This window comes from Elaeis guineensis, chromosome 1 (assembly GCF_000442705.2).
Source record: "Elaeis guineensis isolate ETL-2024a chromosome 1, EG11, whole genome shotgun sequence".
Taxonomy (NCBI): domain Eukaryota; kingdom Viridiplantae; phylum Streptophyta; class Magnoliopsida; order Arecales; family Arecaceae; genus Elaeis; species Elaeis guineensis.
Genome location: NC_025993.2, coordinates 164,704,041 through 164,727,430, shown reverse-complemented (window position 1 = coordinate 164,727,430; position 23,390 = coordinate 164,704,041). Strand labels below are relative to the sequence as shown.

Below are 23,390 nucleotides of genomic sequence, written 5' to 3'. Positions count from 1 at the left end.
CTTTTTTTTTCTTTTTTTTTTCTTTTTTCTTTTTTTTTGTGGTTGGGTGTTGTTGCGGGGGGGGGACCCTCTCAGGTAGCTACACCAACACAACCCCACCCCACCTCCCCCGCCCCCCCCAAAAAAAAAAAAGAAAATGACACAATTATCTGAGGAATTCAAATAACAAGAGCAAGATGGGCAGCCGCGTTTCCAGTACAATGTCATTTTAGCTACAGGATAACTGAATACAACCATGCTCCCACCTGAAACAAATTATTTCTCCCCAAAACCAGAGAACTGGAAAAGAACGTGCAATAAAGTAATTTAAAACTTTCTCAGATAGCATGTCCAAAAAGAAAAAACTTCAGACAGCAAACGGGATGAAGTTAGAGGTGTTCAAAACATACGAAGAGCCACTTTCTTGGACGTTAATGTCCCTAATTTTATTAGAAGTCTCTGTAAAACAAAATTTTAGTTGGGTCCTGGTATTAATACAATCAAATAAGAGGTTTGTTTGATTGAGCAAACCAGCAGTCTATGTTAATGTTTGAATTAGGAGTTGATTTTGATGATGGCACATAATAAATATTGAAAGAATAATCAAAAGCTTAACCTCCAAATAAATAACCAGCAGCCTGTTCCTCATTGCCGTTAAACAGTGTAAGTGCCCGTATCACTGCCTCCCGTTCAAACCCAAGTTCCACCAGCTTTAAAATTTTGGCCTCAAAATCTGCTCCCTGCTTAATTGTTAATCACACAGTGAGGACCATTTTTTGGTGTATTTATAGGTGCAAAAATTTAGTAAAAATTGATTGGTCGAGCATGATTACAGCTGGAACAGAACTCATAAACATTAATAGAGGTTGCAAATGAATTGATCAACATATACAGCTCAATGGCAGCTAGAAGTAGAGCGTTAATCCAATCCTTTCTCAAAGGAATGAAAAGAGAGGAATAAAGAAAGGAATCATAAGAAATACGACCTCAAAGAGAAGCATTCTGATAAGAAACAACATGATTTTGACTCCAAATCTAAAGAGAAGCAGAAAACTCTAGTAAGAGAATTCCAATAAATTTGGTGTCAGCTTGTCAATGCAGTACACATAAATGCAAAGAAAAGGGCTTCCAAGGATATTTGTGGCATATGGCAACTGGCAAGGAACTTATTTTTCACAAGAGTGGCCAGACGCAGTATGAAGAATATCCACTCTAGCTTTCCTCTTATTTTGCTTCAGCACACAAATAGAGATTATGACAACATCGAATGCAAAAACAGTGAAAACAGTTGGTTTTCCATAAATGGCTTACAAGTAGATTCAAAACAAGGCATCTCATAGTGCATTCCAAGATGTATTAATGATGTGGAATTCATGCATGTAATATTAGCATGGATCTATGAGCTTACATACATGAATATACGTAACTATGCATGACTGCACAAACAAGAGGTATTATGTCCCACATTTCAATATCTTCTGAGCTCAATGATTTGAACAGTAGGTCTGTTGATGCAGGAGTAAACTTAGGCATTTCTCATCACAAATACATATCCAACTACGACTTAATCTTAGATAGAATGAACTTTTTTGATAATTGATAAAACATAGGAAGTACTAAATGATTCCTGGGAAAGCAAAAGTACCTGCATACGATCATTTCGTGGAGTTCCTGAAAGCAAACAGAAAGCACCATTATGTAATGAATAATAATCACAAAGCAAATCTAAAAAATAATGAATAAAATAGACAACTGAAGAGGAATTATCCTCATCTGAAAGCAAATGAAATTAAAGTAGGAACATAAGAACTTTAATGCTAGCAGACATGAGACCCATGAGCTATAACACAGTAAGCTATGGTAAATTGTCTGAAGCTAACCAGAAGTTTGGGTTCGTGCTAGCGTGTCAGCAATCCTTTCTCGTGCCCCTGAAGTTTCCTAAGGAATTAACGGAGGCATCTCAATCAGGGCAATGAAACTTCCAATGAATTAATTAATTTGACAGGCAGAACAAAAACATGTAACATACTCGCAATATTAAATATAGAAGATTTACAGAATATGCTAATATGACATAATGTTCACCATAGTTTGCTTTAATTGTGCTATACATACAGATAGGGCATACAGAAAATGATATCAAGTAATCCATGCCCTCTCTTTAATTTATTACTTTTACATGAACTCAATCTATGTAGTAACTATAGAGAACAAAGGAATTCTTCAAAGCAATCAATTGGTAAGAGTAGAGTTTCCAGCTTCATATTTTCTCCCAATATAGAGGCATCGATCTTGTTGTTGCATAGAGCTGACAGCTTGATACTACAGCATATGAATTACCAAATTAAAATCTGTTGCCTCTAACTTTCAAGCAGCTAAAAACTATGCTGCTGATCCATTGTATCAAGAAATGACTGTACAAAACAGAAATAAAGGCAGTTTTATGATGTCAAATTAGTGCATGCATAATAATGCCATGTTCAAAACAGTAATCCACCAGAACAACACTAAGTACATGGACTATTACTCAGATCTTTTGCCAGAAAAGATGCTGTTCTATCAGTGTGCAGTTCACTCCCAAAACCAATAATTTGTCGGATGCCATCCAACATACATTTAGCACAAGTTTATCAATGGACTAAACGAACTAAAATACATGTATCAAATATCAGAAAAGTAATTATATAGAAAACCCCTTTGCTGCCTGAAGATACAGGTACCACACATTTGCATTCAGTTTAATAGCCAATTCCAAGGTCAGACTGCACTCACGGCCAGTGAACAAATGACGAGAAGGGGTCTTCCACTCTTAGTTTAGTTTAAAGGACCTCTACCTGATATAAATTCTAGATAAGAGAAGAATTAGAATTGAAGAGTTCAATATGTAGTTACAAGAGCTGGTTTTGCTCCAAGTAAAAGACTAATAGCCGTCTTAAAAGCAGCTATAGAGATGGATCCTCAAAAAGGTAACAGAAAATGAAAAAATTGCATCAGCTTATGCCCTAGAAAATCGGCCCAATCATGTAAGTAGGTATGGTGCTGAGAAAAATCTGGTTGTTTATCCAAAGAACAAAGGATTGCAATTGAAAATGCCAGAGATGTTTCTAGGGTTAGGACTTGGGAAAGATGCTGGCTATTTGCTCTTTGTTGCTTTGTTCCTTCCGTGCAGATTTAAGCAGCTTTTAACCTTCCCTTTCAGGCTTGCATAGGTCTGAAACTGTGTGCTGGCAATAGGTGTGCACAAAGAAGTCTCAAGCCATGTGCAGAGTAGCTCATCACATCAACCTCACGACTGTCCTGATTCCAGAATATCAGGCACCATAAGCTATATGATTTGTCACCTGCATGGGCCTCAGGCCCACCAACAAAAATGCCCCAAGTCCCTATAGCATGTTCCTTCATGCGACATTAATGTCACCCCCAATAGGTTTGTGCATTAATTTCTTCAGAAAATATCTATGCTGCAAGTCTGAGTCGACAGCATTTTGGTGGATCAGAAGCCTTATGCCCAAAATGCAACCTTTAAAATGTACCTCTGTCAAAAGCCTCTAAAGTCTAAGCATGACTTTGAGCATTACTTCTTCTACACCAAACTGGAAGCATTTAGAGAGTAAAATCATTAACTAATCAAAAACGACTTGTTATATGTTATGTTATGAGTGATGGATATGTTGGCTATAAATAAGAAGCAAGGACTTCAGTTTTACTGATATATTGACATTATGAGGCAGCTAATTAGACTCAAATTACTACAGAAGAACTGGATGCCGAATGATCTTGGTAACATTAGGGAACGGGTATTTTCATGTGCACCAATGTTTCATCTTCACAGAACTATATGATGGAGGCCCAAGGGTGGAGAGCAGAATAACAAAATGTCAAGGGCTAAGAATCATGCAAAGGGGCATTAAAGAAACTAATTAATATAAGCGAAGAAACCATCTAACACCAACACTCATGCACTTGACTGCTACTTTAAGATATGGAACGACATGGACATAATTGTACTACTCTTGTGAACTACCTAATTTAATCAATTATGTCCAGCATCAGATGGACTGGTTGCTAACAAAAAATATTTCCATAAGCCCTCCATCTCTAATTATACCAAAAAATACAAGGTAACATCAGATGCTTTACCAATTATAGATTAATCCAACAAGCCTATGGATAAAAATTAACAAGTCCATGAATATAAATCATCTACTTAAGAAGAAATGCAACATATAGCAAGGAATACAAAAGAAAATCAAGAGTACCGGTGCACAATGGTGTGGCAACATGTACCCCCCCCCCCCAAAAAAAAAAAAAAACAAAAAAGAAAAAAAGAAAGATGAAACTAGTGTTACTTACTGGAACAGATCCTTGTCCCAGAGAAGCTTGTTTAGAGAACCTTTCTTCATCATGGATAAGTGAGGGAATGTCCTTCTCTGTAAGAGAATATTACACCAGTTGACAACAAATAGGGCATTCAGTAGTGAAAGAATTCAAAGACTGCCAAGCAAGTGGCAGAAACTTTCAAGCACGGAATAAGAAAAGTAGGAAACAAACGGTAAGAAAAATAACAAAATCTTGCCAGCAAACGTTGAATAAATGAGACCATATAACTTGTAAGCATAAGATAAACCTGGCAAAAAGGGCACTGAAACCTCTCCACCACCCATTCTTAAGACGTTCTCCTTTAAATCAATAATACACTGCATATTTTCCCACAAAATAATCAGTATAAGCTCTATATAGCAATCAGAAATAAGACTTTTAAACATATAAATCATTACCTGATGCTTACGTAGCATATCGAGCCCAAAAAGGAATTCCATATTGGGAGCATCCAAAACAGTGAATGAGCATGGATAAAATAAATGACCAATCTGTCACATGCAAGCACAGTGTTAGAAGACAGAAGTTTTTGACTAAAATGAAGTGTTCCAGAAACATCTTAGCGTAGGCTCTATGATAATCATAGTTTGCATAAGGCATCATAATGCTATGATGTTCACAGTGAAATCACCATTAATACCTGACAAAGTAACATTATAGTACATACTTGAAGTTGGTAGTTAGAGGAACTGGTGTCACTGAATAACCATACTGCAATAAATGTGACATAATGTTGAGGATTGTTCTCCAAAGCAATTATGTTCAGTAACACATCCCTATAAGCCAAAAGAGGAGGTATCTATAATAGCGCTAGATGCGACTTGTAGTAACTCGAGATCATTCAATACCCAAATTTGGTTAAAACTTAAAAGTAAAAAATAGATCTATAAAGACCGGTAAAGCTAGATAGATCAAAATGGCAGGAGATAGTAAAAAGGCAATTGCACAAGATGAACACTCTAGAGGCATGCAATGAGGAATTCTACAGGAATCAAAATTGAAAGGGATGCTTTCTGGCAAAACATAGAATAAGTGGCAAAAGAGATCCACTTAGAATGCCAAAATCTAAGATAGGCTTGTCAACCATAGTTATAGCCTTATAGGTACATGACCCATTCTAGCACTTGATGTAAACCATCAATCACTTCATCTGAACATTAAGAAGCTGGGTCAGATATTCTTCTCATTTATCTAAGATAACAAACTGATAAAGGAGATGAATCTAACTAATGGACTTCAATTGATTTCAGTCCATTAATCTGCCGAACCCCTAAAACCTTGCTACATTAGACTTCCTCCAGGATAAATTTCTATTGTTTAATCACCTATATTACAGTTCATCAATCTGTTGAACCCCCGAAACCTTGCTACATTAGACTTTCTCCAGGATAAATTTCTTGAATCAACCTATAGTGAGAACATACTTCAGATATGTTTGCGTATGACAATTCATAGTGAAAATAGAAGTAAAGGTATGGTTCCCATCAAAACGAAAAAGAACTAGCTGCTACACCAATGAAATCATTTCCTGTACCTGGGATATATTGAACAAAGGAATCAAATGGTAACATATACATATCTAGCTAATCTTAACCAAACAAATGAATTGGAGAAGTGCCTCTATGGTGTGGTGCTACTTAATCCACACATCACTTGGAAACTTGAGCTAAAAAATTGTATGACAATAAACAAATTAGAAACTTTGTATGATTCAAAATTTTAAGCAATAAGGTCCTGGCAAACAATATGAGACTGTTTGGTCTAAAATGGACGACTGCTAACTAGAAAGGATAAGCTGAGGGATGATTATACTAGCGGAAGCATAAAAGTAGGGACCTGCTAACTATTATGTGGCAAACCAATTAATATAACATGGCCTATGCATTAAAGATTTCAAGAGTCGGTAGACCTCAATAAGGAGAGGGGGTCAAGTTTATGTACCAGAATCATGAGAAATAAAAATACCTAAATTAACGTGGATAGTAATTTTGAGAAAGAATATAAAAAGGAAAACAAATAGAAATAACGGCAGATATTAACGCTGTAGAAATAAATCCTAAAGGCAAATTTGTAGATGTGGTCCAAATAAATGAAGTAATGCCTGTTAATTATAATTATGCATATGAAGAAAATATGTATCTCACACAATATGTCTAAGCCAGAATATGTTCCAGATAAGATGAACTTGATGATACCATATATTCATATTGTTTATAAAAAATTGGGATCAACATCAGGAAACTTTAGTAAATGGAAACATTCTCTTGGTCAACAGCAAGAAAAGGACATGTTGTAAACCAAGCTGCTATTAACAAGTAAACAAAATTTGAAAACTACCTTAATTGGTGCTACATGAATTCGGCCCAATATTTCTGACTGGCCAACCCCAACAGCAACACCCCTGTAACGCTGATCTAGGAGTCTTAATAACCTAACATAAAGAAAGAAAACAATTTATTAGAGAAACAGGCTATGATTGGTGAACTCTCTTTAAATTTCACACAAACATATAACCACTGGTTTTGAAATAAGCAAGTAGTAAAGGTGATATGTTACAAATATTTGGAAAAGAAATCCAAAAAAGCATGCTTAATAAGAAAAAAGAAGTTCTGCTCAAGCACAACCTCAATCAAGATACTCGTGCATCGTGATATTCATTTACATAACAACATACCAAGTACCAAGAAGTCCTGATGAAAAATGCTGAGCTGAGAAGCAAACTGCTAGTTCATAAAGCTCCTTTCAAATGTATACCATTTTTAAAATATTGAAAGAGATCAATGCCACAAAAAAAAAAAAAAAAAAAATCCAATAAAATGAAGACAGTGGTGATGTTGAAGCACAAGGAACAGGGTGCTACATTAGGAGATCAGCTTCCAAGGAACATGATCTAAAGACTTTGTCGGGGAGGTCTAACAACAGATCCCTAGGACTCTTTATTTTTTGCTATTTGATGCACATAATAGATTAGATACATCTGTATAAGTTTGAGTTTCGCTCTTTGGGTTTTTCCGCTACTCCATACGCATTTGTTCTTTCCTTTTTTTTTTTTGGATCACCTAAATTAATGTCCACCTAAAACAGGTTTCTGCATGTTTATAGCTTCTATCAATAAGTGCACTATCACATCAGAAATCAAAGTGAAATACAAAGTAATGATAAATGCTGCATGCTATATTGTATATATTGAAGCAGTCTCTTATAACTATTCTTTTGTTCATGCTGATGTTGTCACAAGAGTGCAATTTGTGAGAGCACAATAAAAAAAGGTTCTTTTACCAGCCAGGGAAGAGTCGAGATAAAGGCATGACAAAAGATTTTAACACAGAAAACAAATTAATTAAATTTCAAAAATATATAACAAATATTAAACAGCACGAACCCAGTGTAGCATAAATTGATTCTACATAATTATATACCTCCATGAAGTTTAAATTGTTCAAAAGTGGGTTTGCTTCAGATGGCATTATAGGCAACATGAAAACTAACCAGATTTCAGAAACATGCGAATGTAATAAAAAGATTATTTGAAATCATTAAAAGATTTTAAACAAGATCTACATCAATATCTTATCTAATCAATCATTTCTAAGGGGTGATCTAAAACGATATCTACAGCCTGTTAATAAATCAGGACTTTAATCTCTTGTGGACTCAAAAGAGATTGAGAGGTCTGCAGCTGCTTTACCATTAGCTTCTAATTGCATGCCAAGTAACAGCAAAAAAAAGACTAAAAACTAAAGAGGCTGCGACCATTGCTACAAAATTCCAGGCTCGTGAAATTCTCTAATAAGGTAGTACTGTATGGAATTCTTTCATCATTTATTTTTAACAAGTTTCTTCTTCTTTGTGAATTTCTAGCAAATACCGGTTATAGCACATAAATTGTGATTGATTCTTATGTAATATAATAACCAACAACATTTTGCTTCTAATACCATTTTTCCCATGGTCGTTATATGTTTAATTTTGATGTTTTATGCAACTTTGCTAGATTAAAAGTTGACAAAATAATTAAATCTGAAGTTCTGTACTGTTGAAGAAATACTTCAATAAAGGAAAGATGGGACTTTTCTTCAAATATTGGATCACCCAAAGAGCATTTGCAAAATTCATACCATCGGGACTCTGGAGCTTATATGTCTAGAAGTAGACATATCATAAAGCTGATAGTTACGATTCATCAAACTGAAAATATGATTGATCAATTATCATACCCACAACGCTCAGCGCAGCTTTTTGATATTATTGTAGATTGTGCTCCACTATCAATAAAAGCCTGGAATAGCAATAGAAAAGGGAAAAAAGAACACTTAAACTAACTTTTAAGGAACTCTGGCAATAAATCAAAAAAAAAGGAATTTAAAATGCATAATAATGAGGATAGAAGATAATACATCAAAAACCTTCAACCTTAAGGAATTGTGCCAATGAATTGCCAAAAAAAAATAAAAATGCATAACAATTAGAGGAAAGATAAATATATCGAAAGCCTTCCATCATGAAGGCTACCCACAAGCCAAGAGAACAGGCTAAACTGCCCAACAAGAAAAATCAAGGTGGCAGTGGTGCATGTTCTTCAAAATTCATGGCTCAATCCACATCCTCGATAATAATGGTTATTTTAACCAATGCAGCACAAACAATCATTTCTAGGCCCATGAACAGTGAAATTTTTTATGTGCTTTATGGGTTATTCTGAACAAACTATCATAGAGAATTTAGCATATTTGCTCGATTTTCGTCTCTCCTCTTCTCTCTCAACTTCTATTGCTCCTCTAATTCTCCTCCTTCATATCCTTCCTTTCCCAAATTAATCCTTTACACTAGTTTTTCTGTTGTCCACATTAGAAAATTGAGAGGAAATTTTTTATCCAAACCAAATCTAGACAATATTTTCAGCAGCATGTATTTTTACCTGGGGCTGCATCAAATGTCAACAAAAAACAATGCAATATGTATAGAATGCCACAGCCTGAATATTACAAGCATCCTCCATGATTCTTTTAGTCAACTAAAGTTAAGAACCAGCTAACCTATGCAACTGACAAACAAACAGTCAAAAAGGATTTAAGTGTTGACTTGTTCTGCTCTGTACCAGCCATGCTGAACCAGACCAGTGAAGGACCAGTACTCATTTCATGCGGGGCATGAAAAGTAACCACTCTCTCTCTCTCTCTCTCTCTCTCTCTCTCTCTCTCTCTCTCTCTCTCTGTGTGTGTGTGCGCGCGCGCGCGCGCGGGCATGTTTATGTGAAGAAATGTTACTATTAACATTTTGTTTTTCCTGCCCAAAAATCTCTCTCTCATCTTTCTTAGACAGGAACATGAAAATAAAGTTGACAAATGAACTCCTAGTATCAAAATAACAGTTCTAAAATTTCAAACACAACTACAGAATAAATTCACTTTGGTATGCCAGCCCAACAGGATGTTAACTTGGTGTTTTACGAGCATACTCACATTTGCAAAAGAAACTGTATAATAAAATAAAAAGAAAAAGAAACAGAGGTTATAGGATGAAAAATGCCATTCTTTAACAATACCTTGACAGGTACCCCATTGACTTCCATGTCCACATACAGCATAACCTGTAGAATGGAAGAGTTTTCAATAAGTACATAGACACATTTCCAGTTCATATAATTTTAAAACCAAAAAAATGTGCACAGGATATACCACTCGTGCAAATGCTTCAGGGTTGTGTTCTAATGCAGCCTCCCAGTTTTCATCGATTCCTTTCTGCAGTTTATTATTGATTAGTGATAACCACACTGGATAGAGCATGAATTAGTACTAACAACATAGTTATGTTGCGAGAAGATTAGCCAATAAGAAAGATAGCTCAACATGATCCTGATGTTACAAAGTATACTGCTTTCAGCATAGACCTCTAGCATTGTATGTGCCCACACTAAGGGCTTAATGGCATACACCACTAAGAAATGCATGGTATAGACACTTCTGGCCAACTGCAAATGCACCTTCAACATCGCTTCATCAATGGGCCAGATTTGTTTTGCATTGGATCCTTCGAGACACTGGATCCAAATAGCATCAGAAATCCAAGCCAGGTTCTGTATCTCTTGAGGAAACCAAATCAAAATCAGATTCTGAAACAAATTTGGATTCTAGTTCGCACATTCATGCGGAAACAAGACAACCGCCGTCATGGTCAAGATGTGGCAAATACTTCATATCAGTTGAGTTGTCCATGGCTTGACTACTCTCTTAATTATGTTAGCATTGTGAGTCTTAAAAGTTCGAGTGCACTGGTAGTCATGCTACAATGTTATATTCACAAGACAGGCAACCACAAAATCTTTTCCCACTTTCATAGTGGGGTTAAGCAGCAGCTTTCAGTCTATTGGGATGCCCAACTATGATATTTACATAATATCCCGTATACAAGTAGATGTACCATGGAATTGCTACAGTTGGATGGAGTACATGTATAATTATCCAGTTGGAGCTGGAACCACCAGCCACCTTCATATATTGGATGTTCCTTTCTCCAGGAGGAATTATATTATCAGATTGGACAGTTACCGAGGGCACTGATCTGCTGGATGGCCCATACTGACACATCAAGGTTCTATATTTGCTCAGCAGTTGTTTAGGGATTACTAGGATAGAATATGATCGATTCAATTTTAACATATACAGATTCTTTGTGTGTGTGTGCACGTGTGAATCAACGCGCTATCATTGCATACATTTTTCTGAGTATAACAATATATACATGTAAATCATGTCTGTTAACTAATGTCTTCAAAGAACAGTTGTATCTTTAGTGCTGAAAGCTTAAAACTTTGTCCTCAACCAACAGACAAGGAAAAGAGATCCTTGGCACCAAATTTGCATCACAAGGTTAACAAGCTTTGTATCAATAGATCAAATTAATCATTTAGAATCTCTAGCCTATTTCACTTTCGGGTAAGAGCAACCATCTAGGCATATTTGGTAACTTAGGATGCTGAGAAAGTGATGGAAAGAAATGAAAATGGAATCTAAGGGTAATGCCTTTTATTTCACAGATGAACTGATGACGGAATAGTTGTATCTCATTCGCACACATCATCATCTTTCATGCTTTCATACAAGCATTTCAGTACTAGTATTAAAAATGAACAAGATATGAAAACAAAATAATTCTTGATTAGCAACATGCAAAATAAATAATAGACCTGCCGAATAGCTGCTTCAATCTTTTTCTGTGCTTCAACATCAAAAGGATCTGCATACACCAGAGCCTGGAAATGGTGTTATTGTTTAGTATACACGAGTTTGCCAATTTGTAGCAATATATGTAATCAATTTGATACTGTACAGGTCAAAATGCCTCTAAGAACTTGGATACCACAGACAAGGCAAGCATGTTTAAGAAACAATAATAACATAAATGCTGACAATCACAAACCTATCATCACCACACAAAGCCTAAATGACCCTATAAACTTAAAATGCTTTAAAAATAGAAAGACATGTATGTACCAGGGGAAAAAATGTCTGAACCAAAAGCCAACCTATTTAACACAGATATGCAGATACCAGTAGTGTTCCTTTAAATAATGACAGAAATATATGTGCTAAATTAGCACAGACTTCTTACAAGCTCTTCTTCTTGTTTACGTCGCACTTCTAGTCTTTGTTGATGACGCTCTCGCAAGACATTCTGCAGATGATCGAGGTCATCACCAAGTATAGCTTGTGCAAACGGTGGATCATTCTGCAAGATAAATAGTCATCTTTGACACAAAAGAACCTCAACAAAAGATGGGATACCAAAGCAGAACTTTAGGATAATGAAGCAATGATGGCAGCATGCATTTGGCAAGAAGATTAAGAACTAATGCAAACATACAGTAATAATTGTTTAACATGAAGTAATCATATTTATTAGAACAACATAAGAAAGTTCAGAAAAGTACATCTGTTAGCACAAGAAAAATATCATGCCTCATGTTGTTGAGCTATGAATAAGGATCTTGGACCATGAAAATTAAGACAAGCATTTCAATTCAGGTCATGAATACTTATAATATGTCATAGGAACAACATAAGAAAGCTCAAAAATGTACATCTGTTAGCACAAAAAAAAAAAAAAAACATGCCTCGTGTTGTTGAGCTATGAATAAGGATATTTAAGCATGAAATTTGAGACAAGCATTTCAATTGACATCATGAATGATAACCGCGGAAGCAAATTTCTTAACAAGGCAATTTAGCACAAAGAACTATAACCAAAACATGGCTTCATTGATCCAGAATGCATATAATATAGTGCATAGTAGACAATTTAGTTGGTATTGAAAAAGAGAAGCACATGAATATCCATAGTGACAATATAAAAGAAATGTATTGAGTAAATAATGATAATTGCAGGAACTACATACAAAGTAAAATGGAAACTCCCAAGTGGCAATAAACCTGCACTAAGTGAAGTCTGACATTTTGATAATTGTTGTAAATTCATTCATTATATAATTTTGAGGAAGACCCTAAATGCATGTGATCTGCAGATCCTATATTGTCGATTTATTGAGATAAGAGATGATTGAATACCATGATGGAATCAGAGAAGCAGGTTATGTGAAACTAAGGCAAAAACAAACTAAAATAGAGAACACAGATGATTGTTTTTCTAGAACTGAAGCAACAACGCATGATACTGTAGGATCTGTTATGATACTATTGTCGTATTATACAAAGAACAGCGGGATATTCTCATATTCAGGACTGTTACAAACTGATAATAGAGCTTTAGTAGGATGACGTTGAACAGATCTCTGCAGTACTATATGATCATATAGCACTCAACATATTCCAAGAAGTTTGAAAGACAATTATAATAGCAACCTTCTGTATGGATCAAAATGTTAGGCATGAAAAGCAATTCAGACAAAATGAGCATTGCAAGGATAAAGACACGGGTGGCTTTTTCATATAGTATAACAAGAAATCATGGAGTTGGAGACCAAAAATAGGAGGCTTAGAAATGGAGGATAGATGATTTCACAGCAAATAACTGATAGAAATGGTTTGATCCATTAAAGCCAACATGAAAAGAGAGAGCCCCCAAATTCAAATTGTACAACAAGAAACAAACACAATTGAAATAAAATATCGTTACTATGTTCTATAAACATAACATGTCATGACACAGGCATCTGTATCTTAGACATCACTTAAAAAAAAAGTATCAATTGCATGATGGTCAATATTGATTTGTGTTATGAGATAGTACCTGATAATGTGATAAGATACTAAGATACAATGATACTGGTTACAGTTTATAATGCAAGACTTTTTTCCACTAGTTTTAAGGTAAATTTTGCAAACATGTATAAAAGCATTTTGATGTTAACTTGTGGGTTGAAATACTAGAACTCCACACATGCAATGCACCTGAAATGATTTCAGGGATGCAAATGGGTGGGAAAAATTTGATCACCCGCTCGCTGGGGCCTGAGAAAAAAATAAAATAATCCCACATGCTTTGTTGATGTATATCCTCCAAATCACAAATCTGGGAAGCAAGAATGCCATTGTAGCTTCTTCTTAGGACACAAATCTCAAGCATTCGATTATAAACAAGGAAGCTTGTTGCAATTATAGACTTATGTTTTCAGACCATCTAATCAATAAATGCAATTGTCTTGAGATAGATAATAGTTGATTGTAATCGTCAATATAGTCGATTTAACACAATTCATATTTTTCTGATGACGTAAAACTAAAACAACAGGACCTCTATCATCATCCTCGATATGAGCCTAACTCTAGTCATTGGGCCACTTTTGTACAATGGAACGCAAACTTCCCAAAAGAACCCATAAGATTTAGAATAGTCAAATTTTTTTGTCATATGTTAAGATGACCCAGAACAGGTATCACAAGCTATGTTTGCGCATCACATAGTTGTAAGCCTTACAAAGAAAGACACAACAGAGAGAACAAGGAAATCAGGTTTTCAATTGGATTTTGACCTTTCATATGGTGAAAAGTTAATCATCTCTGCCTAAGTTTAAGTTGGCCCATTAAAATTGAAGTTATATTAATCAAGTATATTTTATCTTACAGCACATCAAGCCCAAAGATATTTTGATTCTTAGACCAATCAGTTATCTACCACATCCTCTCTTTTCCTTGCTACCTGAGCACATCTACAACTTTCTTCATCTAGATTCATTCATAACCTCCATGCAAGATAAGTGTCCATGGTATAAGAAACTATACTGCATGTGTAGACTGTAAGGGGACATCAACCATGAATATCTTCCTACAATGCACCTTCATTGCTCTAAATTTTTATGATAGATGACCACAAAAAGTAATTATAGATCTTAGAACAAATCAATCTAGAAGAACTTGAGACTAGTCAGATGCATTTGGCCATGTGGCACCATTAGCTACCTAATAGAGCTTTATGATTCAAAGATTTAGATGCAAGTTAAGTTAATCTAGCTAGCGAAACCCAAAGTTATCAGCAATGAAGTTGCATGGTCATCTCAGATTCTAAAGGGGCCATTATTCAGAATGAAAAAATGGGGGTGGCGGCGGGGGGGAGGAAACAAGAACCACAGGTCTTTTATCGCTGAAGTTTTCATACAAAAAAATCAGTTTTTCTAGCTTTTGAACACACAAACACTTGGCAAACTGCTGAGTGCTGACAACAACACAGCTAAGACAATTTGACAGAACATTTATTTTAACAGACTTTGGCGTGAGTTAAATTGAGTTGGGGAAACTCGTTATAAACAGCTATTCCAGATTTGATGCGTGTCGTATAATTTGGACCAAAACCAGCTTGGTCCAGATGCAAAATCTTTGAAGGACAGAGATGAACCACCATGGGCAAGATACCCTTCTACTAAAAAAAAAGGTTCTTAGTACGTTCAGCATGAAAAAACAGTTTTGAGGTCAAGCAATACCTGAAGCAGTTGAGCCATTAACTGTGAATCACTGTGGATCCGCTGCCGGAAGGCTCCAGGATTCATGGCAGAACCATCAGAATTCAATCTTAAATCATTTGAAGATGCCCTGAAATAGTTCAGCCAAAAGCAATTATCACCTCAGGACAGCTCAGCAAATGTCACTTTAAAATAGCCCTATAGATATCAATGGAATTAGTCCTCTCAGTGGAATAATAATATCCATAACTAGCTGTAAATAGGGGAAAAAAAATCTCATCTTCTGAAGTCAATGTAACATTTTTCCCACAAATAGCAAAAACCAATTAACTCATGAACAGAATATCTTTCTTCTAGTTAATGGAAGCAGTGGCAAATTACTGGCAGACTTGACTAGGCAAGTTACTAGAAAGTCATACTCATATAGACAAATGATGGCAAGAAAAAATTCTATTTGGGAGGATACAGAAATCACAATGGTGCTTCTTTTTTTTTTCCTTTTCTTTTTTCTTTTTTCGCTTAGAGATCTATATAAGAGTAGCAAGCAATGAAGATGTATATAAAAAAAATGCAGTCAACATCTCTTTCCAGACATTCAGTTAGAAAACCATACATCAAAGAGAAGCATATCTCACATCATATTTTATCTGAATAAGATTTAGAAGATGGAGAGCAAAAGTTCATTTTTCTATCCAACTGTCTCAACTCATCTTATGCACATGCCATACTTGAGAGAGAGAGAGAGAGAGAGTCACTTTCAAGTTTATATTATTAGGCAGTTTTTTGATAAGGAAAATGAAAAAGAACATTATAGACTTTAAGCAAACATAACCAGTGATGGCTCTTTGCATGTCATTCAAAGCTGTTGCTTTAAGAAATGAAATGTATGATTTCAAAAGAAGATATCTAGAACACCAGGAAAAAGAGAAGGTGTGAAGAACAAGATGTCTACACAATTTCTCTTGTATTCTGGTCATTCTCATTTAATAGATAAGATCTGATACACGTCAGTAAAGTTGCCACATAAAAGGCAGAGTAGGTAGACAGGTAAAGGTGCATGTAGCTTTCTAACTGGAGGAAAAATGGAAAAATTAATTGTAGTTGCTGAAGAGTTGTAAAAATAATTTGCTTTTATTTGTGTGACTCTTTTTTCTCTTCTCCCTTCTTCTAACCTCACAATTCACATTAAAATCCGTGAAGATCAAAATTAAATAACTAACAGGATGATTGGTCATTATCCAAGAAGTAGTTTAGTCAATCACCCCTAGTACCTTTTTTTTTTTTTTGATAGGGCGGAGTCCTCAAACAACATGAGTATGAACACAACCAGCAAGATCAGAAACGAGGATGCCCCGAAAGGGGTGGGGCAAAGGTGGTGGGTCTGTCCCCATCACCTTGAGTACAACGAGCCCATGGAAAAACATAGATTCACCATCAAATGCACAATTGTAACAGAAAGATACATAAAATTTGACTCTGTAAAAGAAACTACTACACAGTCATCTATTCATGGGTCAGACCCTCACGTAGTGATGTAGTGGTCATTGGATCTATAATGTTGTCGGATCAGAAATCTATCTGGAATCAGCAATAATAGTTAACAATATACAGGTAAGTTCAGATTATCACAAATAAGTCAACAAGGGAACAAATCTATGCTCCCAAAGGCAATTGTTTTCACTAGTTGCGGAGATTTCCTCAAACCAAGTAGTAAATAAAATGGTTAGAGAAAGAAAGAAAATGGATATGAAGAAATAAGCAGAACTAATTACTATGCTTTGCTAAATATGACTATACCCTCTTCTTCTCCTCCTTCAACATAATAAGAATTAGGAAATAGGACTCTTTATCTGAAAGAACACTACAGACTTCCTTCGTAGGAACCAAATAAAAGAAAAGGCAAACAAGATGCCTCCTAATGTTTCCTAACAAAATATAAATATAAGAATTTCTAAAATAGCACCTTCATTCTTCTATCTAGCCAAACATGAAAGGCCACTGATCTCTTCAAAAAGCATCATCCTCGTGACTAAAAGCTTTCCTAACCAGCCTATACGGATGCTAATCCTTCCAAAAATAAAACCAAACCCCCAGTTAAAAACAATCCTAAAATTGAATCTGAAAATCAGGAGAAAATATAAAATAAAATCTCAAGGTACGACATCTCAATGCCAGGCCTCATACTGGTGCCACCCTATTATTGTGTCGCTACAAAAGCTACAAGAGCCACTTTGGTGTATCAAGTGTCGATACGCCCTCCATATCGCGCACCGGTACCAAATTGGTATAATATGGTACACTTAGTACCATCCGGTTCGGTATGGTATGGCATGCCTTCTACAATCTACTTCTCCTAAATCTAAAGGAAAACAGTGAAAATAACTAAACCAAAATCTAGTACAAACCTAAACTAAATCAAGAAGACTAACATGCATCATGTAAAAACGAAAATACTTGTTCTACACCCGCTTCTATGCCCGCGCCAACGCATTACATGCTGCAGCAGGGCAATGAATCACACCATGCCACTCAGCAACTATTTCCCAGACATATGTCTTCTCATGCAAGACTTATGTTAATAACACACTTGTACTTAGACACATATTTATGGGTATGAAATATCATCATATGAACTTTCTGTCAAGATGCTAAGTGCGGATTAATACTGAAATGATGATATGCCTCAAAGAATTAATAAGACTTTCCGTACTTCAGGATTTTAACAATGTTTTGGCATAATAGGATTTATGAAATTTAGCTTAACTTTTGGAAGATCAAAGTTTGACCCAACATTGGAAATCTATAGTTTGAACTAAAACTAAGAAACCAACCTTTAATTCTTAACAAATTTGAATTTTTGGGTATTTTTATTGAACTCAAATGGGAGTTACCCCTTTATTTACATGTAATGTCTTAAACAAATGGAAATAGAAATGAAAATAAAATTACAATGATGACATTTATTTAAATGGAAATAAGTGTTGTTTCTGAGGGTTCTGTTGGAATTTTCACTTGCTGACTCATTGCCTGCTCCATCTTCTTTTCCAAACCCTTCTTTCTTGTGACCTTCGAAACCAACCTACTTAAGAAAATGTCCTTATTAGGTGAGTCACCTAGTGGACCCCACCAACTTAGCCACCTTACCTTGCCTATAAATAAAGGGAGGGGCGGCTAAGGGGAAAAAGGATAAGAAGAGTAGGAAGATGAACAAGAAGAGGAAAGAGAGGAGCATGGACAAGGGAACTAGGAGTTTATTAGCTTTTGATGGTTAGTAACTTTCCATTATATTGAATATGAAATTACCTAGTGTTTTAAATCTTGTATAATTTGGAAAATTGGAGTTTCAAATTAGGCTAATTAATCCTATTAATCTGATAGTCCCATCAACCTTATGTACTCTTTTAAGACCCTAAAGACTAGTTACTTTTGAATAACTCCTGTGAAATCATTCAGTTGAACCATTACCTGTTTGAAATTTTAAGAAGAATCTAATGTTTGAACCCCTTCCAAACCAGCTATTGATTTGAAACGTTAAAATACTTGTCAACGATTAAAGCCTCAAGTTTCTTTTTGAAATTGAAATCTTTAAACAACTCTTGCATCAATTTTAAAAGTTTATGATATGTTGTTAGGATCTTGATGCTTTCCTCTTTGAAAATTTGAATCTTATGTTTCTTGAAATTAGACATCAATTTCTAATTGGATAACTTCAAAATAATATGATTTCAAGTTGGTATTCCTGAAACTGTGCCCGTGTGCTATAATGGAAAAACATGTGCAGATGATGATCGCAGCATGTCTATGTTGTATTGTTTCTTATTCTCATTGAAGCTTCCATAATGACATATCAGAAAATCTTATCAATCTTAGGTTAAACTAAAATAATACAAATGCACCATTCAAGCCAAGTGATATATGACTAGCCTTACTTGAATATCAAGGAGGAACGTCTAGATTGGGGGTAAGAGTAGCCTGCTCTAGGTCATAGATGAGGATAAGTGTAATGTTGTCCAAGTGTTGTAAGTGGACCTCGAGGATTATTAAGGATCTTATCTATGTTAGCATCCATAAAATCTCGTCCGAATATGATATCGGGAGATGTTGAACTTGGGCTAAAAACTCAGAAGAAGGATACGTTGATACAACCAATTATGGCTAGATAAAAACCCCACTACAACACATATCATGCAAGTTGTTAGAACCTAAAGGCAGCGATTATTCACAAACTAGTAGGCTCTCAACAGAGCAGACAATAGCAGAAAAAGGAGCAGGATGGGTCACTCTTCCAAAACCGAAAACACCATCTTGGCTGACCACTCCAAGATACAGCTCTCACGATGCTCATTTGCACACCCTAAGAATCCACCAAAATAGAGTTGAGAGAGAATTGAAAGATAGCAATAACAATTCCCACAAGAGAATTCTCACTAATCAATAACTTAAATATCTCGAGCAAGATTACAACATAAGCCCCAATGGGGATGTCTATAAGCAATACAAAGGGACCTCTTTTCTTCTTCATTCCAGTGTGAGATTTCAAATCCTATTTTAACTCGAAGAATACTAACTACTAACTTTCCTAATAATATCAACATTCTCAAAAAAAAAATTTCACAGAAATCAAAACTTCCTAGACTCAACTAAGATCAAGTTTTCTTAATGAGACAAAATGCATCCTGGGTTCTGAGGCTCATGTCCACGGAAGCCGCGACCAGTGCAACTGTCATGCATGCACCGCACGATCCTATGAACCGTGCATCCCATGTTAGCACCCAAATGGGCCAGCATCTAATGTGGGGTTCAAACCCACTCGCCCAGCAAGTGAACCCTAGGCACTCCAGTATCAGAATATTAGGAAGGATATGAATGACGTGGGTTGCTTTTAGCAAGGAGGATAATATGAGTAGCCTCAAGGGTATAAATAAACCTTGTTGAGAACATGTGAGATTATATGAAAAATCTCTGCACTATTTTCTAACTATATATTTTAGCATATACATTATATCATTTCTTATTTGAAAACTTTAATTTTCGACATTTTAGTGAAAGGGCATTTCAATAAACAAAATTTGTATTTGAAATTGGAATAAAGGTTGAATTTATTATAATGTGTTTCCTTTAAAATGGTTGATCATTTTTAATAAAAGACTTTATTCTTTTAACCATGGTAAGTTGATTGCTAAGCTACATAGCTCACTCCTACTATTAAACGTTTTAGACGAATTGAGTACAGTTGAAGTGAAGTTTGGGGATAAAAGGAATTCATTTCCAGAGTGAATTTTTAGGATCCAATGATCATTGAGGCAGCATCGACCTGTAATAGTTAGTCTACAGTATTGTAATAGTTGAAAGTACATTTATATACTATAATATGTTGTATTAAGATGTGATAGGCTTGTATTTACCTATGGTTTGTAATGAACTTTTGGTTATACTCTGCTTAATCATTTGCTTTGCTTAAGAATCCCTCAGCCTCAAATGTCATTTTTGCTTCCATATCAATTGACTATGATAGTCATGCCTCAAGATTCAAATATGCTTGCATTCTGGATCATGATAACTGGTCCAAAGATGGATTACCAGACCATAGAAAATGTTATTAATAAGATGACTCTAAATACTGACTTAGAGGATGAGTTGGCCTTTGAATATTCCTGCTTTCTCTAACGACACCATTGAATTTTTTTTTTTCTCTATTTCTTTCACTTCATATTGAAATTTCTCTTCAGCACATACACGCTCTACGACTAAGTGCAGCTAGTGAAATAACACATGCATATAATCACCGTATTGCTATTAGCATTCTATTTAATTGCATATTCCACATGAACCAAAACATCAATACTGATTGAAACCCATATTGTTAATGTTTGATCAGAGGGAAAAGAGATTTACTGAGAGGCTTCTGGAATCATCATCACCATATCTCCATCTCTGACTCCAAGAGAACTCAAACGATCCGAGTTCTTCATCTCCTTTCCATTGAAATGCAGCTGCTGCTGACTAAGAGATACACTAGTCTGCTAATGTCGAAACCCATCATTAGAGCAAGAATAATCAAAATCCAAAATCTTTGCAAGGGGGGAACAAAAGGAAAAAGAAAGAATCCCATTCCAATGCAGATTACCTCCACCTCCAAAAGCGCTTTCACATTCTCAATCTGCACCAAGATTAACCCCAAGATGCCTCAAAAACCACAAATATTTAATCATAACCCTTAATTTTCAAAGAAAGAATCGATCTTTGCAGACAATTTAAACAGTGCAATGCGAGAAAACGCCAATCTTGGATCGGAGAGTTCGCAAACATGAAAAAGATTAGGAATTTCGGAGGGACTTACGGATTCATCCGGATCGACATCCAGCGTAATGAACCGATCGTCCGCGGTCATTACAGTAATCTTCATCTTCTTTCTCAGCGTGACCGACTCGCTTCTTGCACTGGAATTCAAAGATCTTTAGGGTTTCGAATGGCGGAACAAGGAAAAAAAATCCTCGCACCTCGATCTTGCCGGCTTCGCCTTGGAGTTTGAGGAGAAAAGCGAAAGGAGAAGCGAAATCGACGATTTCGGAGATGAGAATTTTACCTGTTTCTTCGCGTCGTCGTCAATGGAGAGTCCACAATCCAATAGCTTTGCGGAGAAGGAAATTAGCGCAACGTGACGTGACCACCCCACAACTGCAATCAAAGCCTCAACGATCCTGAGTCCTGTCCTTGCGTCGGCCTACGGGCCGGCCCAGTTTGCTTAGGTACATAGCGACTTAGGGAGTAATTCTTTGGACACTGCACCTGGCGTAGAAAAAAAATGCACCTCTCCACCTAATTGGACCGCATAGACTCTATTTTTTAATATATATTTAATATCTTTATGTTTAACTTTTTTTATTAAAATTTTAAATGATAAAAATATTTTTTTTTTAAAAAAAATTTATAACATCCCGTGGTCATATTATATTATGACATCCTGCAGTCAAATTATGACTTTTTGCATGGGATGCCATATAAAAGGAAAAGATATTTTTATCATCTAAAAATTTTATAAATTTTTAATGATAAAAATACCTTTCTCTCTTTATACTTTTTGAAAGAAAAATTATGACATCCCAAGAAGTCATAATTTAATTACGGGATGTTATAATAGGATTACAGAATGTCATAATTTTTTTTAAAAAAGAGAAACATTTTTGTCAGTCAAAATTTTAAACAAAAAAATAAAACTACAGATATTAAATATACTATTAAATATACATTAGAAAATGATAGCTACATACTTTATGGTAATTAGGTGGTACGCTCCATGTCAACTTAATTGTACTGCACACGGTGCACAAAGACTTTTACGGCAACCTAAATTCTCCTGGACTTGAAAATTATGTGAAAATTTTAGCTAGACTAGATCTACCACTGATTCGAGAGATCGGTCCAATCATAAAGCAACATATATAGTTATCCATGAGAAATTATTTTGAAAAAAATTATTTATTTTTTTGGATAGTGTACTGTCTGATTATTGGATGATCCAAGATATACATGGTAGAATTATTCTAATCAATAATTTTTTATTTTAAATTAAAAAATTTTATTTTTTTGAATGATGTACTATTTAGCTATTGAATGATCCAAAATACATACGATTGAACTATTTTAATCAATAATTTTTTGTTATTCATTATTTTTTTATCTATCTTTCTACATGTTGCTTCCCAATTAGATTGGTCCGCCAACACAGTGACGGATTTGGTCCAACCAAAAATTTTTTAGAGAATAATCTCTATTTTATTCCGAAAAAAACTAAGTCAATAATTTATACAATGAAAACAGAATATCGTGTTCATCAAAAAAAAAGGAAAACGATAGTGCTCTAAAAATTTCCATCAATAAAAAAAAAAAAAAAACTGAAGTCTTGTTAAGAAATCAATCTCAAGAGGAATGCAATGGACTAAAACAATAAAAAAACACCGATGACCCACTGAAAATTTATGTCAACAATATCCAGGAGAAGAGAGTGGCTTAAATCATAAATGTAAGAGAAGCCAAGAATTCTTGGACAATAAAACAAAACAAAAATTAGCATACAAAAACCCTAAGAAAAAAAAATAGCATCAGAAAGAAGGGAGGA

At 35.2% G+C, this 23,390-nt stretch overlaps 1 protein-coding gene across 2 annotated transcripts; it reads right to left on the bottom strand.

Annotated features, from left to right (window-relative positions):
- Nucleotides 1-163: 163 nt before the first annotated feature.
- On the bottom strand, nt 164-21,995 carry LOC105060493 (protein DNA-DAMAGE INDUCIBLE 1). 2 transcript variants are annotated; one of them, XM_010944228.3, is made up of 17 exons: nt 21,858-21,995; nt 21,612-21,711; nt 21,399-21,431; nt 21,167-21,291; nt 15,293-15,401; nt 11,971-12,087; nt 11,546-11,611; nt 10,038-10,100; nt 9,905-9,949; nt 8,577-8,638; nt 6,697-6,790; nt 4,758-4,850; nt 4,607-4,676; nt 4,333-4,409; nt 1,860-1,917; nt 1,625-1,650; nt 164-719 (listed from the first exon to the last, which is right to left on the bottom strand). In XM_010944228.3, exons 2-17 carry the CDS (start codon nt 21,675-21,677, stop codon nt 591-593), a joined length of 1,233 nt encoding a protein of 410 aa, XP_010942530.1. In that variant the 5' UTR covers nt 21,678-21,711; nt 21,858-21,995; the 3' UTR covers nt 164-590. The 2 variants fall into 2 exon arrangements, with proteins under 2 accessions (XP_010942530.1, XP_019701382.1); XM_019845823.3 differs by lacking the exon at nt 21,858-21,995 and adding an exon at nt 21,772-21,844.
- Between the last annotated feature and the right edge of the window lie 1,395 nt (nt 21,996-23,390).